Raw genomic sequence first — 16,324 nt, forward strand, 5'->3', positions numbered from 1 at the left:
ACTGGGCTCAAGTGGGCCTTTTAAATATGGAAGCAGCTTAAAAGATGTGGGAAAAGTACACACTTTCCTAGATCCGACCAACAGGAGGTTAAAACTTGACACTGCAGTTGCATATGCTGTGAATCACAGCGGACTCAAGAGTTGAGCTTTTAGGTGAAAGGGGAAGAACACCTGGCAGCCTACGGAGCATCACCTGAGTAATTGAAGGTTGACAAAGTAATTAATGAAAAGGATGTAGGGCATTCTAATATTTCATAGCATGACCGGGTAGCGATAGTCTGAAATATCAGCCAAACACATACACCTGGACAAAGTTTGCTGAGGAGGTTCTGTTCTGCAGACATTTGTACTCAAAAGAGCCATAAAGGGTCAGAGAAAAGGACGTTCCACTGGCGAGTTAACATTAGTAGCTGGGGTACAAACTACCCAAAATTATGTGCACCTGATCCAACAGGGCTTTAGTTACTTACTACTTAAAATGTACTATTTGAATATTGTTTCTACATAAAACTCTAAACAATGATCTTAAAACGAATTCCAGCTGAAAGGCTGTACAGCCTTCCAGGGTATCCACCGAAGGAGTAGAAGAAAGAGGAACTCCATGAGTATCTAAGCTGCCTGCAATGGGGCACCCTATATAGGGGTTAGGGAAGGATAGTCAATAGACAGAAATGTGAACCTAAACAAATCCCATTTTGAAAGAGGATGGGGTAGGATATCTGTTGACAGAAAGACATCCACTAAAATATAAAATGCATATTCTTGCCTGATAGTCGGAACATAAATCTCCAAATGCTGCGATAGTTACAACTAATCTGTGATTTTATTTTGCTAAACAAACATATTTCCAGAATATTCCCATTATTACTGAAAAGCATAAAGTGTGAAGCTACATACAGTTTCCAAATATCTGGGCAGCTCTGGCGAAGTTAGATATTAGAATAAAAGCCTGAAACACCTGTCTCTTTGCACGGTTGCCAGATATTTGTAAGAGCAACAGCATTAAAACTGAATCAAAGAGCTTTCATCCACTACAAAGCATAACTACCACCAACACAATAATACGATTTCAAAATATGCCCAGAAGTTCTAAAGACAACTGTGCGTCATCTCCTTCCCTTGTGGGCTTCACCCATATTAAGCTATCTGTACGACCTAGTAATTTAACCCCTTAACTGCTGAGCTTTAATCAAGTCTATGCAAAAAGGACGAGCATACTCGTCTGTAGCTTTTTTTAAATGGAAGTTTAGTCTGAAATAATTAATCTTGCCTGAATAATACTTTATGTATAGTTCGAAGAAAGGTATCTTTTTATATTTACCTGTGAAGAGGAAGAATATCAAAACCATTATCATTGTGTAACCAAAGTACAAAATTGTACTGGCTGTTCCTGTAATTTGCAGTTTAGAAAAAAAATAATGTACGGCATAGACAAGAAAATAAACTGCAGTGAATCCACTGGTAAGAAAGGAACGCCACTGCCAATGATAATCCTGTGCGGAAAGAGAAGAAAAAAAAAAGTCAATTTAAAAATAGTATTCACTTCAACACGCGTAACATTTCATGTAATCATGTCAACAATTTTAAACATTTAAAAAGATGGTTAGCATCTCATTTCAGTTTTTGGACCACCCACAGTTGGGAGAAGGGGGGGGGGGAGAGAAGCACTGAAACCGTATACAAAAAGAATGATCTACCTTCAGTAATCTTTGATGGATAATTTCTCCCATAGATTCCTTGCATCGGATGTGATGACTAACATTACATATCTGCAATAATTTGATTCTTTTATCTGCTTAGATGCACATGCTTTGCATAGGCTGAAATCCATCTAATGGTTGGTTCCTAGTATTATAGGATTCATTTTAGATTTTCAAAAGACATAGTTGGGGCATTTCTGATATACTATCCCTACTATGACATGTACTGTACCCATGACTCTTGACATCTTGAGGGCCTCAGATTATTTTTATGACCCGAGGTTGCATGGAGTGTACAGTGAAATATGAAATTATAAATTACTCACCGTAGTGACTAACGTACTCTTAGTCCTAGTCCCCTTTCTTCCATACTGCATGGGCATCCCTTCCTAGGGATGGGAGACGGAAACTTTTTCACCAGAAAAAACCTTCCCCTTTAAATTTAGAGGCATGCAGGGGAGCATGCGCTGCCCTGACTCCGCCCTCTGGCGCCACACCTCAGTCCCCATAGACTCATCGAAAATAGATTAACATTGCCCAATGACACCAGTATTATTATGGGGGAGGATGGTGGGACGTATGGAGGAAAGGGGACTAAGGACTAAGAACAGTCCCGCCCGCTTTCCTCCATACTGCATGGCGATTACAATTGAGTGTAGCCCCAGGGTGTAGAGGACACCCTCCTTAAGAAAATATGTTTCTAAGAATCGCCTGTCCAAATGATCTAGAACCGTCATCCAAACAGTGGTGTTTGCAGAAAGCCGAAGGGGCGGCCCATGTGGCCGCCCTGCTTAGGACTTGCCAGGGGATATGCCACTGGAAAGCGATGGCCGTTGCCTTGGTTCTGACCGCGTGGGAGTGCATATTGGCCGGCAGTTGCTTATGCTGTCCCTCGTAAGCTTCTTTGATAGCCGAGACCATCCAACGGGCTATGGAGGCCTTGGAGGCCCCGGTCTTCATCCGCTGTAAGGTGACAAAAAGTGCGTACGACTTGCGGAAGCCCTTGGGTCCTGTCCAAGTAGTATTTCAGGCCATGCCCGACATCAAGGCAGTGCAGAACCTTGTCTTTGGGCTCAGCAAAAACCATAGGCAGCACAATTTCTTCGTTCAGATGGAATGTGGAAGGCACCTTAGGTAGGAATGCTGGGTGTGTCCGCAGGACTTCTTTATCCCTATGAAAGGTAGCATATGGCTCTGAGGCGACCAGCGCCTGGATTTCGCCGATTCTGTGAGCTGATGTGAGGCAGATTAGCAAGGCTGTCTTAATGGTGACCAGCCTGATGTCCGCGGACACCATTGGTTCAAATGGTTTGTGCGCTAGGGCACCCAAAACTATGTTGAGGTCCCACACTGGGTGTAGCCTCTTGATGGGCGGGTAGAGCCTGGCGAGACCCGTCAAATGCTTCTTGACAATCGGGTTGGAAGAGGAAAAAAAAAAATTGGAGTTTCTGTAAACCCCAATGGCTGCCAGGTAGGTGCGGCAGGTGTCTACCTGCACGCCTGAATGGGCGAGATGCGCCGAGAAGGAGAGCACGTCATCCAGGGTACATGCCAGGGGGTTGACACCCTTAGTCTGCCCAGTGGCAGAACCTCGTCCACTTGCTCCTATACTGGGCCCTGGTAGACTTGCTTCTGGCGCCCTGTATGATCTCCAGATTAGCCTGGGAGAGGCTGAGGTGACCTAGTGTGACCTGTTCAGGAAACACGTTGTCAGGGCTAGTTTCTGTGGAGCGGAGTGGATGACCCTGCCCCACTGCTGTGCCAGATGATGCACTGGGCCCGTCAGAAGGCAAATGGGAGGCCTCTATGAGAGGCTGAGCAGCTCAGAGAACCATGGCCTGGCTGGCCACCATAGCACTATTAGAATGATGCTGAGGTGGGGAGATTCCTTGATCTTGCATATCACCCTGTCCATCAGCGGTGTGGGCAGGAAGGCGTATGCGGTCATTCCACCCCACAGAATCTGGAATGCAGCGCCCATGGAGCCTGGGCCCTGACCCTGCCAGGTGGTGAACAGTTGGCACTTCCTGTTGTCCCAGGAGGCAAAGAGGTCCACCTGGGTGTCCCCATTTGCAGAAGATCTCCTGCAGTACTAGGTCTTTCAACTGCCACTCAGTTGTCCGCTCCCAGTCTGCTGAGCTGGTCTGCCTCCAGGTTGGATTCCGCCAGCAGGTGGACGGCCGTGAGGTAGATGTTCTCCATGGTCCCAGAGGGACGTGTCATGCCTTCTTTCCCTCGAAGACGGTTGCGGAGGAGGGAGACTGGGAAGCGCCCTTCCTCTCCCCTCCACACCCCTTTTTGTTGCTTGCGCTGATGCTGGGTCGGCAAACGGTCAGGCTGCCTGTACCTCTGCTCTTGGAAGCCACGGAACCCTCCGTATGTACGTCCCTTGTCTGAGCGCTGCTGTGAATGGGTGTATGCTTTGGGCGTGGTCTTTGTAAGGATGGATAAAGACTTGGCCGTTTGTGAGCAGTTTTTCTTTTTGTCCAGCTCCTCGTCCGTGGTGAAGTGGAAGAGGTCACCCCCTCCGAAAGGAAAGGTCTAAGATGCGTTGCTGGACATCTGGGTTAAATTTCGTAGCACGGAGCCAGGGTGTTCTTCTCATGTCCGTGGCAATGCATATGGCCCGGCGAGAGGAGTCCATGTGGGCCACGGTGGACTCCATGTCGTCTTGTGCCATCATCTTGGACTCTGCCTCCGCCTTCAATTGTGATTGGCTCTGCGCCGGAAGCTCTGGGAGGAAATTTGCAATTTCCTGCCAAAGCCTCTGGTTAACTGTTGCAAGTAGAGCATCCGCGTTGGCCACATGAAGAAGCAGGGACGTGTTGGAATACAGCTTCTTCCCGTACACCTCGAAATCTTCTCATCCTTGCCTAGCAGCGCCGCTGAGGACTACTGAGGCTTGGAGTATAGTGATGCCACAGCAATCCTTGAAGAGTGCGGCTGAGGGTGGGCCGATAGCAAGAGTGTATGTCCCTCCATCTGCCTGTACTTGGCGTCCAGGCGTCGATTGACCAGCTGGACCGAGTGGGGCTTGAGCCAGCTCTTTTTGGCCAAGACAACCACGTCTTCTGCATCAGGATCCCCATTCCTCATGTGGGACACAGCGCGAGTACTTCGGCAAGGACGCCCTGCTGGTTGCTCAACCTCGGGTTGAGGAAGGCCCAAATACTCTGCCAGCCCTGCAAGACATTCGTGGAAAGGCCTTGGCTGAGGACTGTCAGGATCCTCATCCTTGTGCACATGAGGGTGCTGTTGGTCTGGAACTGGTGGAGGGGAGCTGGGAGCCGAAGGCTGGGGTGTGGAGACCGGAGGCTGCAGAGGAGGCCGATACAGAACCGCCTGCACAATCAGTTGGAGGGCCGGAGCGGGCAGCTGAGGCCGCACAGGGGCGCCTGTACTGGGGCCTGCGGTACCGGAGCCATTGGTGTGAGCATGTCCCTGATGGCGTCTGACCCCCATCCGAGGAGATTTCATGAGCCCAAGGAACCTTTTTAAAAAAAATCTGTCCTCACAGACAGGGGTGGTAGGCGATATTGACGGCATAGCGGGCGGCTGCTGGAGCAGTTGCGTGCCCTGCCCATACGGACGCAGCGGGAACCTGCCCTGCACAAATTAAAGGTAGGCCGTAGGCCACATACCTGTGAAACCAGTCCCATCATGACACATTCCTCCACCTGCTCCCTGCCTTGGTCCGGTATCGGGCGGATGTCAGGAATGTCTGGCGTGGCGGCCATTTTGTTGAGCTGCCTTCCACATGCCTACGTCGTGTTGCTCGGCTCACTGGGCCCCACCCGGGACTCTTGAAAGCAGATCATGGGGCCTACCCTGTTCCTCAGGCTGAGGCCTGGTAGGCGCTTTGCTCTCAGCGGATTTGCCGGTAGAACTGCATATAGGCGCCCCCTCTGACATGCTGCCAGTACAAGGGCGTGGCCCCTCGGGTGAAGACCCAGTAAAAGAACCTTCCAGTCCCTCAGCACTGTCCCCGGGAGGATCCACTTACCCCTCGGCCTGTCAGCCGGTAGCTGATGTAGTCTCAGTACTCGTGCTGGTATGAGGACCTAAGCGGTCCCTACAGCGCGGGCAAGTCCCTGGGAAGGAGTCTTCCTTGCGGGGTGCGCTGGAAAAGAGCGGCCCTACCTTGGGCTTGCATCGATGATAGAGGAAGTCCTTTAGATCCTTTGGAGGCGATCTCTGGAAGAGCTCCATCCACATGGCTAGTCTGTTCTTCAGAGACCTCGAGGAGTGCGCGTTGCACGTGGTACAAGCTTGCCAGCCGTGGTCTAGGCCAAGGCAACGTAGGAGCGTGACCCCTGACGACGGAGTACCTGAATGATAAGAAGACAAAAAGACAAGAGAAGAAGTATCTGCGTGTGGAATTACATGGCCGAAGCCAAACCCAGGAGCGCTGGTGAATTCGGCTTGTTCCCGTCGACACGGAAAAGACGAATGAGGTGTGGTGGCGGAGTCAAGGCAGCGCATGCTCCCAGGGTTGCACCCCCGCGTGCCTCTAAATATAAAGGGGAAGAAGGTTTTTTCAGGTGAAAAAGGTTCTGTCTCCCGTCCATAGGAGAGGACGCCCATGCAGTATGGAGGAAAGGGGACAGGTCGTAAGAGTATGAAGAATTGTGTTGAAAAAAACTCACATAAAACCTGTTGTCTATGGTACCTTCTACTCAAGAGGGTAGGATTTCGGCAGATACAAGCATCAGAAAGATTATTACAGGTATGTAATGTTTGTCTTCTGAGGCTTGTGGATTCACTTGGAATCACACATGCTTTGCATAGACTAGAAAGCAGTGTCAGACGGAGGTGGGTTGATGGAAGGAACAGACACAAATACATGTTTTAGCACTACCTGTCCCACCTGGGAGTCAATTATGACTTGAGTCAACACAACATTGTGTGAAAGTGTGCACTGAGCTCCATGTGGCTTCCTTGCAGAGAGTCTCCAGTGGCACATTTGCAATGGATGCTAATATAGCCCCTTCACGCAGTATGTAGCATGCTTTAGGTGTAAACAGCAGTGTTCTGTTAGACAATGTAATACCACTGTATGCATCTTACTATCCATCTAGAATTGGTAGCCTTTGAGACAGGATCTTCTGCTCTCCCGGCTGCTAAAGACACAAACAACTGGTCTGTCTGAGTGGTTTTATCTTGTTGGGGTAGCACATGACTGCTCTTCGAACATCTATTGTGTAAAGTGCTCTTTTGCTAGAGTTCTGTGGATTTTAAAAAAAGCTGTCAGTTCAATGGGTTGATGGACATGGAATTTAGAAATATACTTTGGGGAGAAGCATGGCTGCGTTCTTAAGACCACCTTTTTTTTTTAACTTGTTTATTAACAGTGCACAGAAGCAAGCATGATAAACTTACATTTGTTACAGACAACATATGACATTCGAAATGCCCCCCTCCCCTAACCCCCACACCTGCAGAAGGCATTGTTCCCGGGCCTCATTCCGTTCCGCCAGATGACGTGCTGTTCCCCATAGAATGGAGAGCGTTCACGATCAGGCGCGGCTTAAAAGTAAGCACCGGATATTTCTGGTCATAGTCTAGGACCGGGCCCCAGAAACGATAGAGTCTGCCCGCCTTAGCTGCCGTGACCTTTTCAGCTATTAGGATGTCCCAGAGTTTGATCCACCATAGGGGCATGAGGGGGCATTCCGCAGTTTTCCAGGTGCGGGCTACTGTGATTTTGGCGGCCAGCAAGAGTTGAGTGATCAGCGTGGCCCTCCTCCCCGTTCTCGAGTAAGCGTCAGGGTGCGGGATCCCAAGGAGGACCTGTTCGGGAGTTAGCGAAATGGTTACTTGGGTAATGTCTTTTATAGTGGCGAGGCATTGGGTCCAAAACTCCTTTACCTTAGGGCAGGTCCACCACATATGGAAGTAGGATCCCAAGTGGCCGCATAAACGCCAGCAGTGGGGGTCCAGGGCTTGTTGGAAGTGGTGAAGACGTGAGGGGGGGGGGGGGGGTAGTACCATCGCAAAAGCAGTTTGTGGGCGCATTCCCGGTTGGTGATGCAGCAGGATATCGTGCGCGTCCTGGTCCAGATATCCACCCAGGATTGGTCCTCTATAGCGTGACCCAGGTCCGTCTCCCACAGGGACATGTAGGAGGGTTTAGAGAGGAGGGGGTCGTCCAGCAGTAGCTTGTAGAGGGCGGAAATCTTCCCTCGGGCAGGCAGGTCAGCCGATGTAAGTTCCAGGGGAGTAAGAGGCCGAGTTGCTGCCATCCGGGTCTGGGGGTTGGAGCACCAGTGTCTTAGTTGGGCATAGGAGAATCTGTCCGACTGCTAGCTGACAGGAGGATTTACATTGTTCGAAGTCAAGGGGGGAGTCTCCTGCGAAGAGCTGTCCAAGCGTTTCAAGGCCTCCTGCAACCCAGTTTCTGAAGTTCGCTGGACGAGCTCCCGGGGAGAAGGCCGGGTTGTGGAAGATCGGGCAGAGCGCGCTCGGGTCGCTTGGGATCCCTCTGTATCTGCGGGCCCACTCCCATGCCTTTAACAAGCTTTTGGTGGCCATCAGCACATCTGGCCAGCTCCGACGCAAAGCGTTAGGGAGGAACGGGAGGAAGCGAAGAGGCAGGGGTAGGCGAGATTGTTCGATGTCCACCCACTTTGGGCAACCTGAGGCCAGTCCCCATGCCTGGAGATGGGCCAGCTGCGCTGCGATATGATATACTTGCGGAGGTCCGGGACCCCCAGCCCTCCCAGTCTAGAGCTGGCCATCATTGCTTTCCGGGGAATCCTCACTTTCTTGCTCTTCCATATGAAGTCAATCAATTTCCGTTGAAGCTTCATGATGGGGGGGGGGGGAGGCAGATTGAGACGGGAAGGGAAGCACAGGCATATAGGAAGCGGGGAAGGAGGTTCATTTTGCAAGTTGTTATACGGCCCAGCAGGGAGATTTCCTGAGACCGCCAGCGCGTGAGGTCCTTCTCCAATTCCTCGAAGAGCGGGGGGAAGTTGGCCTGGTAGACTTTTGTTGGTTGTGCTGGGATCTGGACCCCCAGGTATGGGATTGCTTGGGTGCTCCATTGGAACGGGCTTTGCTTCTCCAGGGCGACCCTTTCGTCCGCGCTCAGGCCCACACCGAGGGCTATTGATTTTGAGAAGTTGATGGCGAATCCCGCTACCACGTCGAAGCTACGGAGCTCCCCCAGAGCTGCCCTCAGGGAGGATTGGATGTTTGCGACGGTTAGCAAGACGTCATCCGCGTAGAGGGCGATCTTGTGCTGGGTGGCGCCTATCTTCGGGCCGCTTATCAGTTGGTTTGTCCGCACCCGTTGGGCCAACGGTTCCATGACCAGGGCGAAAAGCAGGGGGGACAGGGGGCATCCCTGCCTCGTTCCGCAGGTAGGAAGGATAGGGTCCGACAGGCGGCCGTTAACCCTGAGCCTGGTTTTGGGAGCTTGATAATTTGCCAGGACAATTTTCCTGAAGATTGGGCCAAAGCTGAAGGCTTCAAGGGTCAGGGTAAGAAATGACCAGTCCACCTTGTCGAAGGCCTTGGTCCTGTCCAGGGCAAGTAAGGCCAGCTGCTGAGAATTTCTTGTGGTCACCTCTATGAGGTTCAGAGCTCTGCGAATGTTATCTTTCGTGGACCGGTAGTTGATGAAGCCGGTTTGGTCTGGGTCTATGATGTTCGGTAGGACTGGAGCCAGGCGGTTAGCCAAGATCTTTGAATAAATATTAGCGTCCAAATTGAGCAGGGAAATTGGTCTGTACGAGCTGTTCTCAAGGGGGTCCTTTCCGGGCTTTAAAGCGAGAACGGTAATGGATTCCTGCATGGACGGAGTGATCGTTCCGGTAGTCGCAAATGAATTGAAGAGGCGAGCCAAGGGAGCCACCAATTGGGGACAAAAGCGTTTATAAAACCGGGTGGTGAAGCCGTCCGGGCCGGGGGCCCTGGGTTTCAAACTCTTTATAGCCTCTTCCACCTCCTCCTCCTCCTCCGTGATGGGCGTTTCCAGCTCCTGGCCAACCTCCGGGGTCAGGCATGGAAGGGCCACCTTACAGATGTATGCACGCTGCGCTTCCAAGTCCCTCGGGACCGCTGTCATAGTCTCGGATTGATGGGCCGCGGCTAGCTGGATTTTCTCTTGGTCTGCATAATGCACCGACCCCTGTGGGTCGCGAAGGCCCAGGATGGATTTCCGAGTCTTCTCCCTAGATAGCTTGCTGACCAGGAGCTTGTTACAAAAATCACAAAATTGTGTCCCCACAGGAAATAAAGTAATGGTGATGCGGTATATCCATTACTGATGCTCACCTTATTTTCTCTAACCTCAGTTTGTGTGTTAAACTGTTTTAAGGAAGGGTTACCACCGACTAAATATATTGCTCCTAAGTTATGTGTTTAACCTCTTCTTTGCATATAATTATGTCATTAATGTTATCAGAAGATCATTGCTTTGAAGATATACATTTGACACAATGCAGAATCTTGATCATGCAAAAATTAGTATTTCTCGTTATTTTAATGAAAAACATAAAACAGTCTTTTGTGCATGAGCCCCAATGTCATTTAACAAAATATCTGGAAGCAGGTTCAATTTTGAATACATAACATATTATAATCATGTTAACGGCATCAGAATAAATCATGCACCGTAAAAAACAATAATAATTGGAAACAGGTAAAGTAAAGAAAATATACAAAAAATTAAACAATTCAAAAGGACAAACCACTGAAAAAAAGACTTTACATTTAAACAAAACAATTCTAAATATCACAGGACATGAATTCTATCCTTTTAGGCAGAAAAATATTATAAAGTTATTTAGTTTTCACCCGGTTTTATTTATGGGAGTCCACCTGTGTACATTCCAAGGAAAACCAAGGAACGAAAGAAACAATTATAATTCCTAGTGGGGTGTGGAGATGTATGGCTAGTGTAAGCTTGGTTTATACATTCACACTTGCCAACCGCTTCTTACAGTGCTGCTCAGGTCAGGAGCTTGTTGGCTTTGTTATTGTGGACATAGTACCATTGTTTGGTCCTAGCGAGCAGGTTCGCAGTGGTGTCGGCGTGGAGAGCCTCCAGCCTCTTCCTCGCCATTTGCAAGGCTTTGTAGGATTTCGGGGACCAGCCCTTCTGCTTGTGGACCGCTTCGGCTGCACAAACCTCGGCCTCCAGGGCGTCCCGGGTCGTCGTCTTCCGTTTGTGAAATGCAGCACCTTGGGCGATCAGTTCCCCTCTGAGCACCGCCTTCATGGTGACCCAGGTGTTGGCGGGGGACGTGTCCTCGTTACGGTTCTCCGTAAAGAAATTTTTGATTGCCTGGCGATCGCATCTCTCACCATCATGTCCCCCAGGATAGGGTCATGCAAGGTCCATTGGCGACGTGGAGGGGGATCCGGGTCGTGGACTCGGAGAGCGAGACTGGGGCATGGTCCGAGAGGATCCGGGGGCCGATCGGGACGTCATCCGTGAAGGTCAGGATCCGGGGTGAGGCCAACAGGAAGTCGATTCTGGAGAAAGTGCGATGTACATATGAGTAAAAGGTGAAGTCCTTCTCCTGCGGGTATAGCACTCTTCAGGTGTCGACGACATCAAGCGTGCGGAACAAGTGGAGCAGGGCCAGGGCTAGCTTCTGGTCCCTGGAGGTGGGGGTGAGATCTGTCTTTAAGGGGGTCCAGGGCCCCGTTGAAATCGCCCCCCCAGATGACAAGTTGTCCCTCCGTGAACGGGAGGAGGATCTCTTCCAGGTCCTGGTAAAATCCTTCTTGGAACTCATTCGGGGCGTATGCGGAAACAAGAGTGTAGAGTCGGCCCATAATGATGCATTTGACAGCCACAAAGCGACCCTCTCGGCAGCGCAGGACGTCGAGGACCTGGGGGTTCAAGCCCACAGCCAGAAGGATAGCGGTGCCACCCTTTTTGGTGCCATTGGACGCTAAGAATTGCGTGGGGAAGAGTCTGCTTCGGAGGCGGGAAAAGTCAGCTGGAATTAAGTGTGTTTCCTGAAGGAAAGCGATTGAGGTTCCATCGGATTGCAGCCTGTGTAGGATGGATTTACTCTTTGGGGGGGGCGGGGGGGGGGAGAAGAGTTCAGGCCCCTAACATTCAGAGTGGTGAGTTTCAATTTATGGTGTGGGGGCTGGCTGTCCGAGGGGGGCAGGAGGGGATTGGGAGGGGTCTAGGTTAGCCATAGCTGCGATGTGTCAGCAGAGTTAGGGTTCCTGTGGCTGATGGTTTTAACAATAGTCTCCAACGGAAGATCCAAACTTCCAACTTCAGCCTCGAACGTGAGGACCTAACTGTGGCCGGGGGGCCGATTGATAACTGTCGGCGGGTCCCCCGGACATCCCAGGCCGGCAACGGGCGACCTGGGCGACATGGTTGAAGCTTTCTCCAAGGGTAATACGATGACATCCACCTTGGAGGAGGGTATAGGCCGCATGGGGTCCGCGGCGGGCTTAAGAGAATACCGCTAGTCTCGGTGCTGCTTGATCCTTAAGGGAAGCATGGGCCATCATCTGGGTTTGCGAGATCTCTGCACTCGTGACCAGAGGGTCCGTTTCTGCTTGGGGGAGCCAGGCTCCAGGGCCGGGTCCGACCGTGGTGGGAGGGAGGGCTCCGCGCTCTCGGGAGAGCCCGGTCGTAGAATGGAAGCCGCATCCTCGAGGTGACTGATGGTGCGAGGAGTGCCTTTATATGAAAATTGTAGCGCCGTAGGAAATAGCCATTTGCAACGCACCTGCTGGTCTCGGAGGAAAAGGGTGAGAGGACGGAGCATTTTGCGTTTTTGAAGGGTTAGGGGTGATAGGTCTTGGAAGATTTGAAGTGGGGATCCCTGGAAGTAGAGCTCGTCCTTTGTGCGGCCTATCGCAGCGATAGCCTCCTTAGTGGTGAAGAAGTGGACTCTCGTGATGACATCTGGGGGAGAGTGTCAGTTCCCCGCCGGGGGGGCATTCGGTGGGTGCGGTCAAGTAGGAGTTGCGTTTCATCCAAGTCCGGCAGTAAAGATTGAAAGAGGGTGCTGACATATTCAGGAAGTTCCTTGTCTGGGATTGATGAGGGGACCCCTCGGATCCGTAAGTTATTGCGCCGAGAGCGGGTTTCCCTAGCCTCTTGCTTAAATTTGAGGATTTCGGTTTTATCCATTAATGCTTGGATATTACGTTGCATCTCCTTCATCAAGTTAGAATGGTCCACTGCCAGTTCCTCAACCTCCACTATTCGATGTTCAACGCTGTCAATCCGCTGTTCGGTTTGTTCCAACTTGGCTGTGAGTTCCGTCATGCAGTTCCGAAATTCCGCTTTAATGTCAGACATAAAGACCTGGAGGTCTTCCTTGGTGGCCAGCGTGCCCTTCACGTTGGAGGCCCTCTGGGGAGTTAGATTCGGTGGGTGGGGGGGGGGGTCGGTTTTCTTCCCCCTTCTCTGGGGCCTGCAGCATGGTGGCAATGTCGGTGCCCCTCGATTTCACCACCTTGGTCATGGCTTAAGGGTGGGGGGGAGAATATGCTCGCTGCCAGGGGCCATAGGAGCCTAAGGTGGCGATAGGAATGGAGTGGGCCGGGGCGCCCCAGGAGATTTCTCAGGGACGAAAGGCAGGAGTGCCTTCGCAGGATAGTAATCGTGTCGTAATGAGAAGTCACACAAGGTGAGAGGCCCGGATCCAAAGCAATGGGGTGGAGGTGGTTCCACTCCGCCGGTGCGTGGTGACGGTGGGCAGGGGCGCCCCAGGAAGCTGCAGGAGCACCAGGACCACCGCAGTGGAAGCGGACCACGATCAGTAGGAGGTGGGGGGGCGCAATCCGGTAGTCCTCAGGGATGGCGGCGGGCCTCCGGACAAGCCCCCGGGGGAAGCCAGTCGTGGATGCAAGTGGGGAGGCTCAGGGGCCACCTCACTCAATGGGGACAGAGGCGCTCACCTGGAGAGTGGCGCGTCCATCCCGCTGGAGATAGTGGCAGGGGGTCCTCCTCTCGAAGGGCCCCCTGTGGCTGTAGGCACATCGGTTCCTCAGGGTGCCAGCTGCTGGGCGGCGGGTCAGTCGGAACTTGGAATGCTTAGTGGGGCCAGCGGCGCCCGCCTGGAAAGTAGAGCACCGACCGCGCTGGAGGTAGTGGCTGCAGGCACCACTGGCTTAGGGTCCGCCGGAGCTCGTCTTGCGGGGGAGGCCCAGCGTCACCAGGCCCAGGCGAGGGGGGAGGATGCAGCGCTGTAGCTCTCGGCATTGGAATAGCGGTCGCCGGACCCGGCCGTCTCAATCGAAGTCCCCGTGCAGATGAGGGGGAGGGATGGGGAGGCGGCAGGTACTACAGGAGTGCTGTTACATGTTGGAGCCACACTGCCCCTCCCCGCATCAGGCAGAAGAGCGCTAGCGGGCCGCGGCGGCGAAGGGCCCTAGTCGCGGCCAGCATCTTGAATCATGGCGGGGAACACTGTGGAGAAGTTCCAATGCCACGTTTTCAGCCACTCTGCCGCGTTAAGGGCCAGGAATGTAGCCACGGGCACAGGAGACGTTCCGCTTCAGATCCCTGCCAGGAGGCCGTTACAGCATAGCGGGAACCGGCGAAAGATCAGAGAGCCGCGGACCCCAACGGAGGCCATCAATGGAGCAGCCTCATCCGCGGCGCTCCAGGCCACGCCCCAAGACCACCTTTTTATGTATTGTGACAAAAGTTTGTTACAATGCCTGAAGCTCACCCTTTGAATTGATGTAATAGCTATAAGGAATGCGACCTAAGTAAGAACTTTGAGGCATGCTTTATGCATTGGCTCAAAGGGTGAACCCATGAGTTTGCTTTGGACAATATTGAAATCCCATCCTGGGGGTGGGTTTGCAATTGGAGGGTAAATCGGTTTGACTCCTTCCATGAAGGATTTGCCGACTCGAACTCTTCACCATGAAACCTTGCTACGTTGCATGTGCAGGTAGTGCAGCTAAATGGAGGACTTGTAATGAATTAAAAACCATACCTGTGTCTAATAAGTGCAATAGGTAGTGCACTAATATAGGATGGTGATCAGTCAATTTGGTTGACTTCCTAAACCACAAATCATTTCCATTTGTTTAAGTAGAAGTGTCTTGAGTTAGGCGTATGGGCTTCCTTTAAAATGTCCATGCAGTCCAACTCGTGTGGGATTACAAGACTTCTCTTGGTATTAGGTAACCCACCTTTTAATATAGGCCTGTACTGCACAAGTTCGTAGGGTGACTGAGCAGCCAGGCTTATCTTAAGAGGGGTAATGTGAGCTGTAGAGCTGTGCAATGAAACCAGTAAATACAAGTATCAAATAAAACACTTACACACAAAGTTGTATAATAAATATTTATTTACAAAGATATTTAAAGCATTCTTTAAAAAGCAGTAATTAGATGTTATATTAATCCCAAGGTAGGATTCAATTAAAAAAGTGAACAAAGCAGATGAGCAAGTCATTCATATGTTACACATGTTCCAGTACCAGGGGGTGATGTCATTTGAGATCACTATTGCATTTATATAGTATCACTTTTGCAATATTGAGTTTACGGAAGGAAAGTTTAGGGTTAGATCAGAACAGACCGATGTGTTATATGAACAGTTTGCCTGCATCCCTTTGGGATAATCTGTATATTATCCCAACATTAAAGTGTTCAACATTTAAAACCTGTAAGGGAACAAGCACTGCCAAAGCCAATAGGTTCAGAAGGAGGCCTTTAGGGAGCCAGGACAGCCAAAGTCATTGGAAAAAGTCAAAGTTCTGATGCTCTTCTTAGAAAGAATTTCTTAAATAGTCAGTATCCAAAAGAGACATCAAAGCAAATTAAGAGGAGTCACCTTTTGAAAGCACAAGCTGTAAGGCCAATGCAGGTAAGTTGAAGTCAACTGAGTGTAGGGTTAAATCGCACTCCCAAAGATAGGAAGTGCCCCAAATGGCAAAAGGCTAAAATACCCCGGGCCCCACAGTAGCTTGAAAATGAAGATGTTCCAGTTGGCTGCCTTCACGATGCAATGCAGTAGACCCTTGTTCCTGGTCACTACTGCGCAAAAGAGCGCGCGAAAGAGCGCGCGAAAGAGACAGCAGCAATGGATTTCTGTCGATTCAGCATCTTCGTGGTTTTGGGTCGTTTTTCTCAGCAGCAATGAAGTATGAAAAGCTCTGGTTAGGATGTCCTTGTTCCCTCATGCCTGGACTCAGGTGAGCAGACTATGCATGCAATTTTCATGCTACTGTAGGGTCCTCTGGATGCCCATGAAGATCTGGCCGGATTCGGACTACGGAAGACAAAGCACTCACAAGTGGTCGAGGTACCGCGGGTGTTGTGCCTGTCTGATGATGTGCAGCTAGTGATGTCACGTGGAATGTTGTGGTGTGAGAGTTCTAGGTGAAGGCAGTTACAGCTTGTCCTGCCTGGGTGATGGGAGCCGGTGTTTGTCATAGCTGATGTCCTTGTAACTATCCAGTATGTCTTATGTGAGGAACTGTAACTAAAGAAGCTGTAATAAACTTGCTTGAGGTAATCTTGATCAGTCTGGAGACAGCGTCTTTACAGCGGGTATTGGGCTTCTGCAACTATGGAAAGTCGCAGAAAATCGAGGATTGCGCTAAAATAGAGATTGTCTTGAGGCTAGTTGGTGCCACCAGCCTAAGGGAGGAAGTCATCCTTTACGGGTC

The 16,324-nt window shown here is 50.9% G+C and overlaps 1 protein-coding gene across 1 annotated transcript in view; it reads right to left on the reverse strand.

The window, feature by feature from the left end:
- The window catches only part of TM9SF2 (transmembrane 9 superfamily member 2), a 993,889-nt gene that overhangs the window by 29,289 nt on the left and 948,276 nt on the right, over positions 1–16,324 (reverse strand). Inside the window, exon 16 of the mRNA XM_069637011.1 lies at positions 1,322–1,493. Within this exon, the coding sequence (XP_069493112.1) occupies positions 1,322–1,493 (172 nt within the window). The remainder of the gene's footprint in view (positions 1–1,321; positions 1,494–16,324) is intronic.

Source organism: Ambystoma mexicanum, chromosome 7p (assembly GCF_040938575.1).
Source record: "Ambystoma mexicanum isolate Mex_15411 chromosome 7p, UKY_AmexF1_1, whole genome shotgun sequence".
NCBI lineage: Eukaryota > Metazoa > Chordata > Amphibia > Caudata > Ambystomatidae > Ambystoma > Ambystoma mexicanum.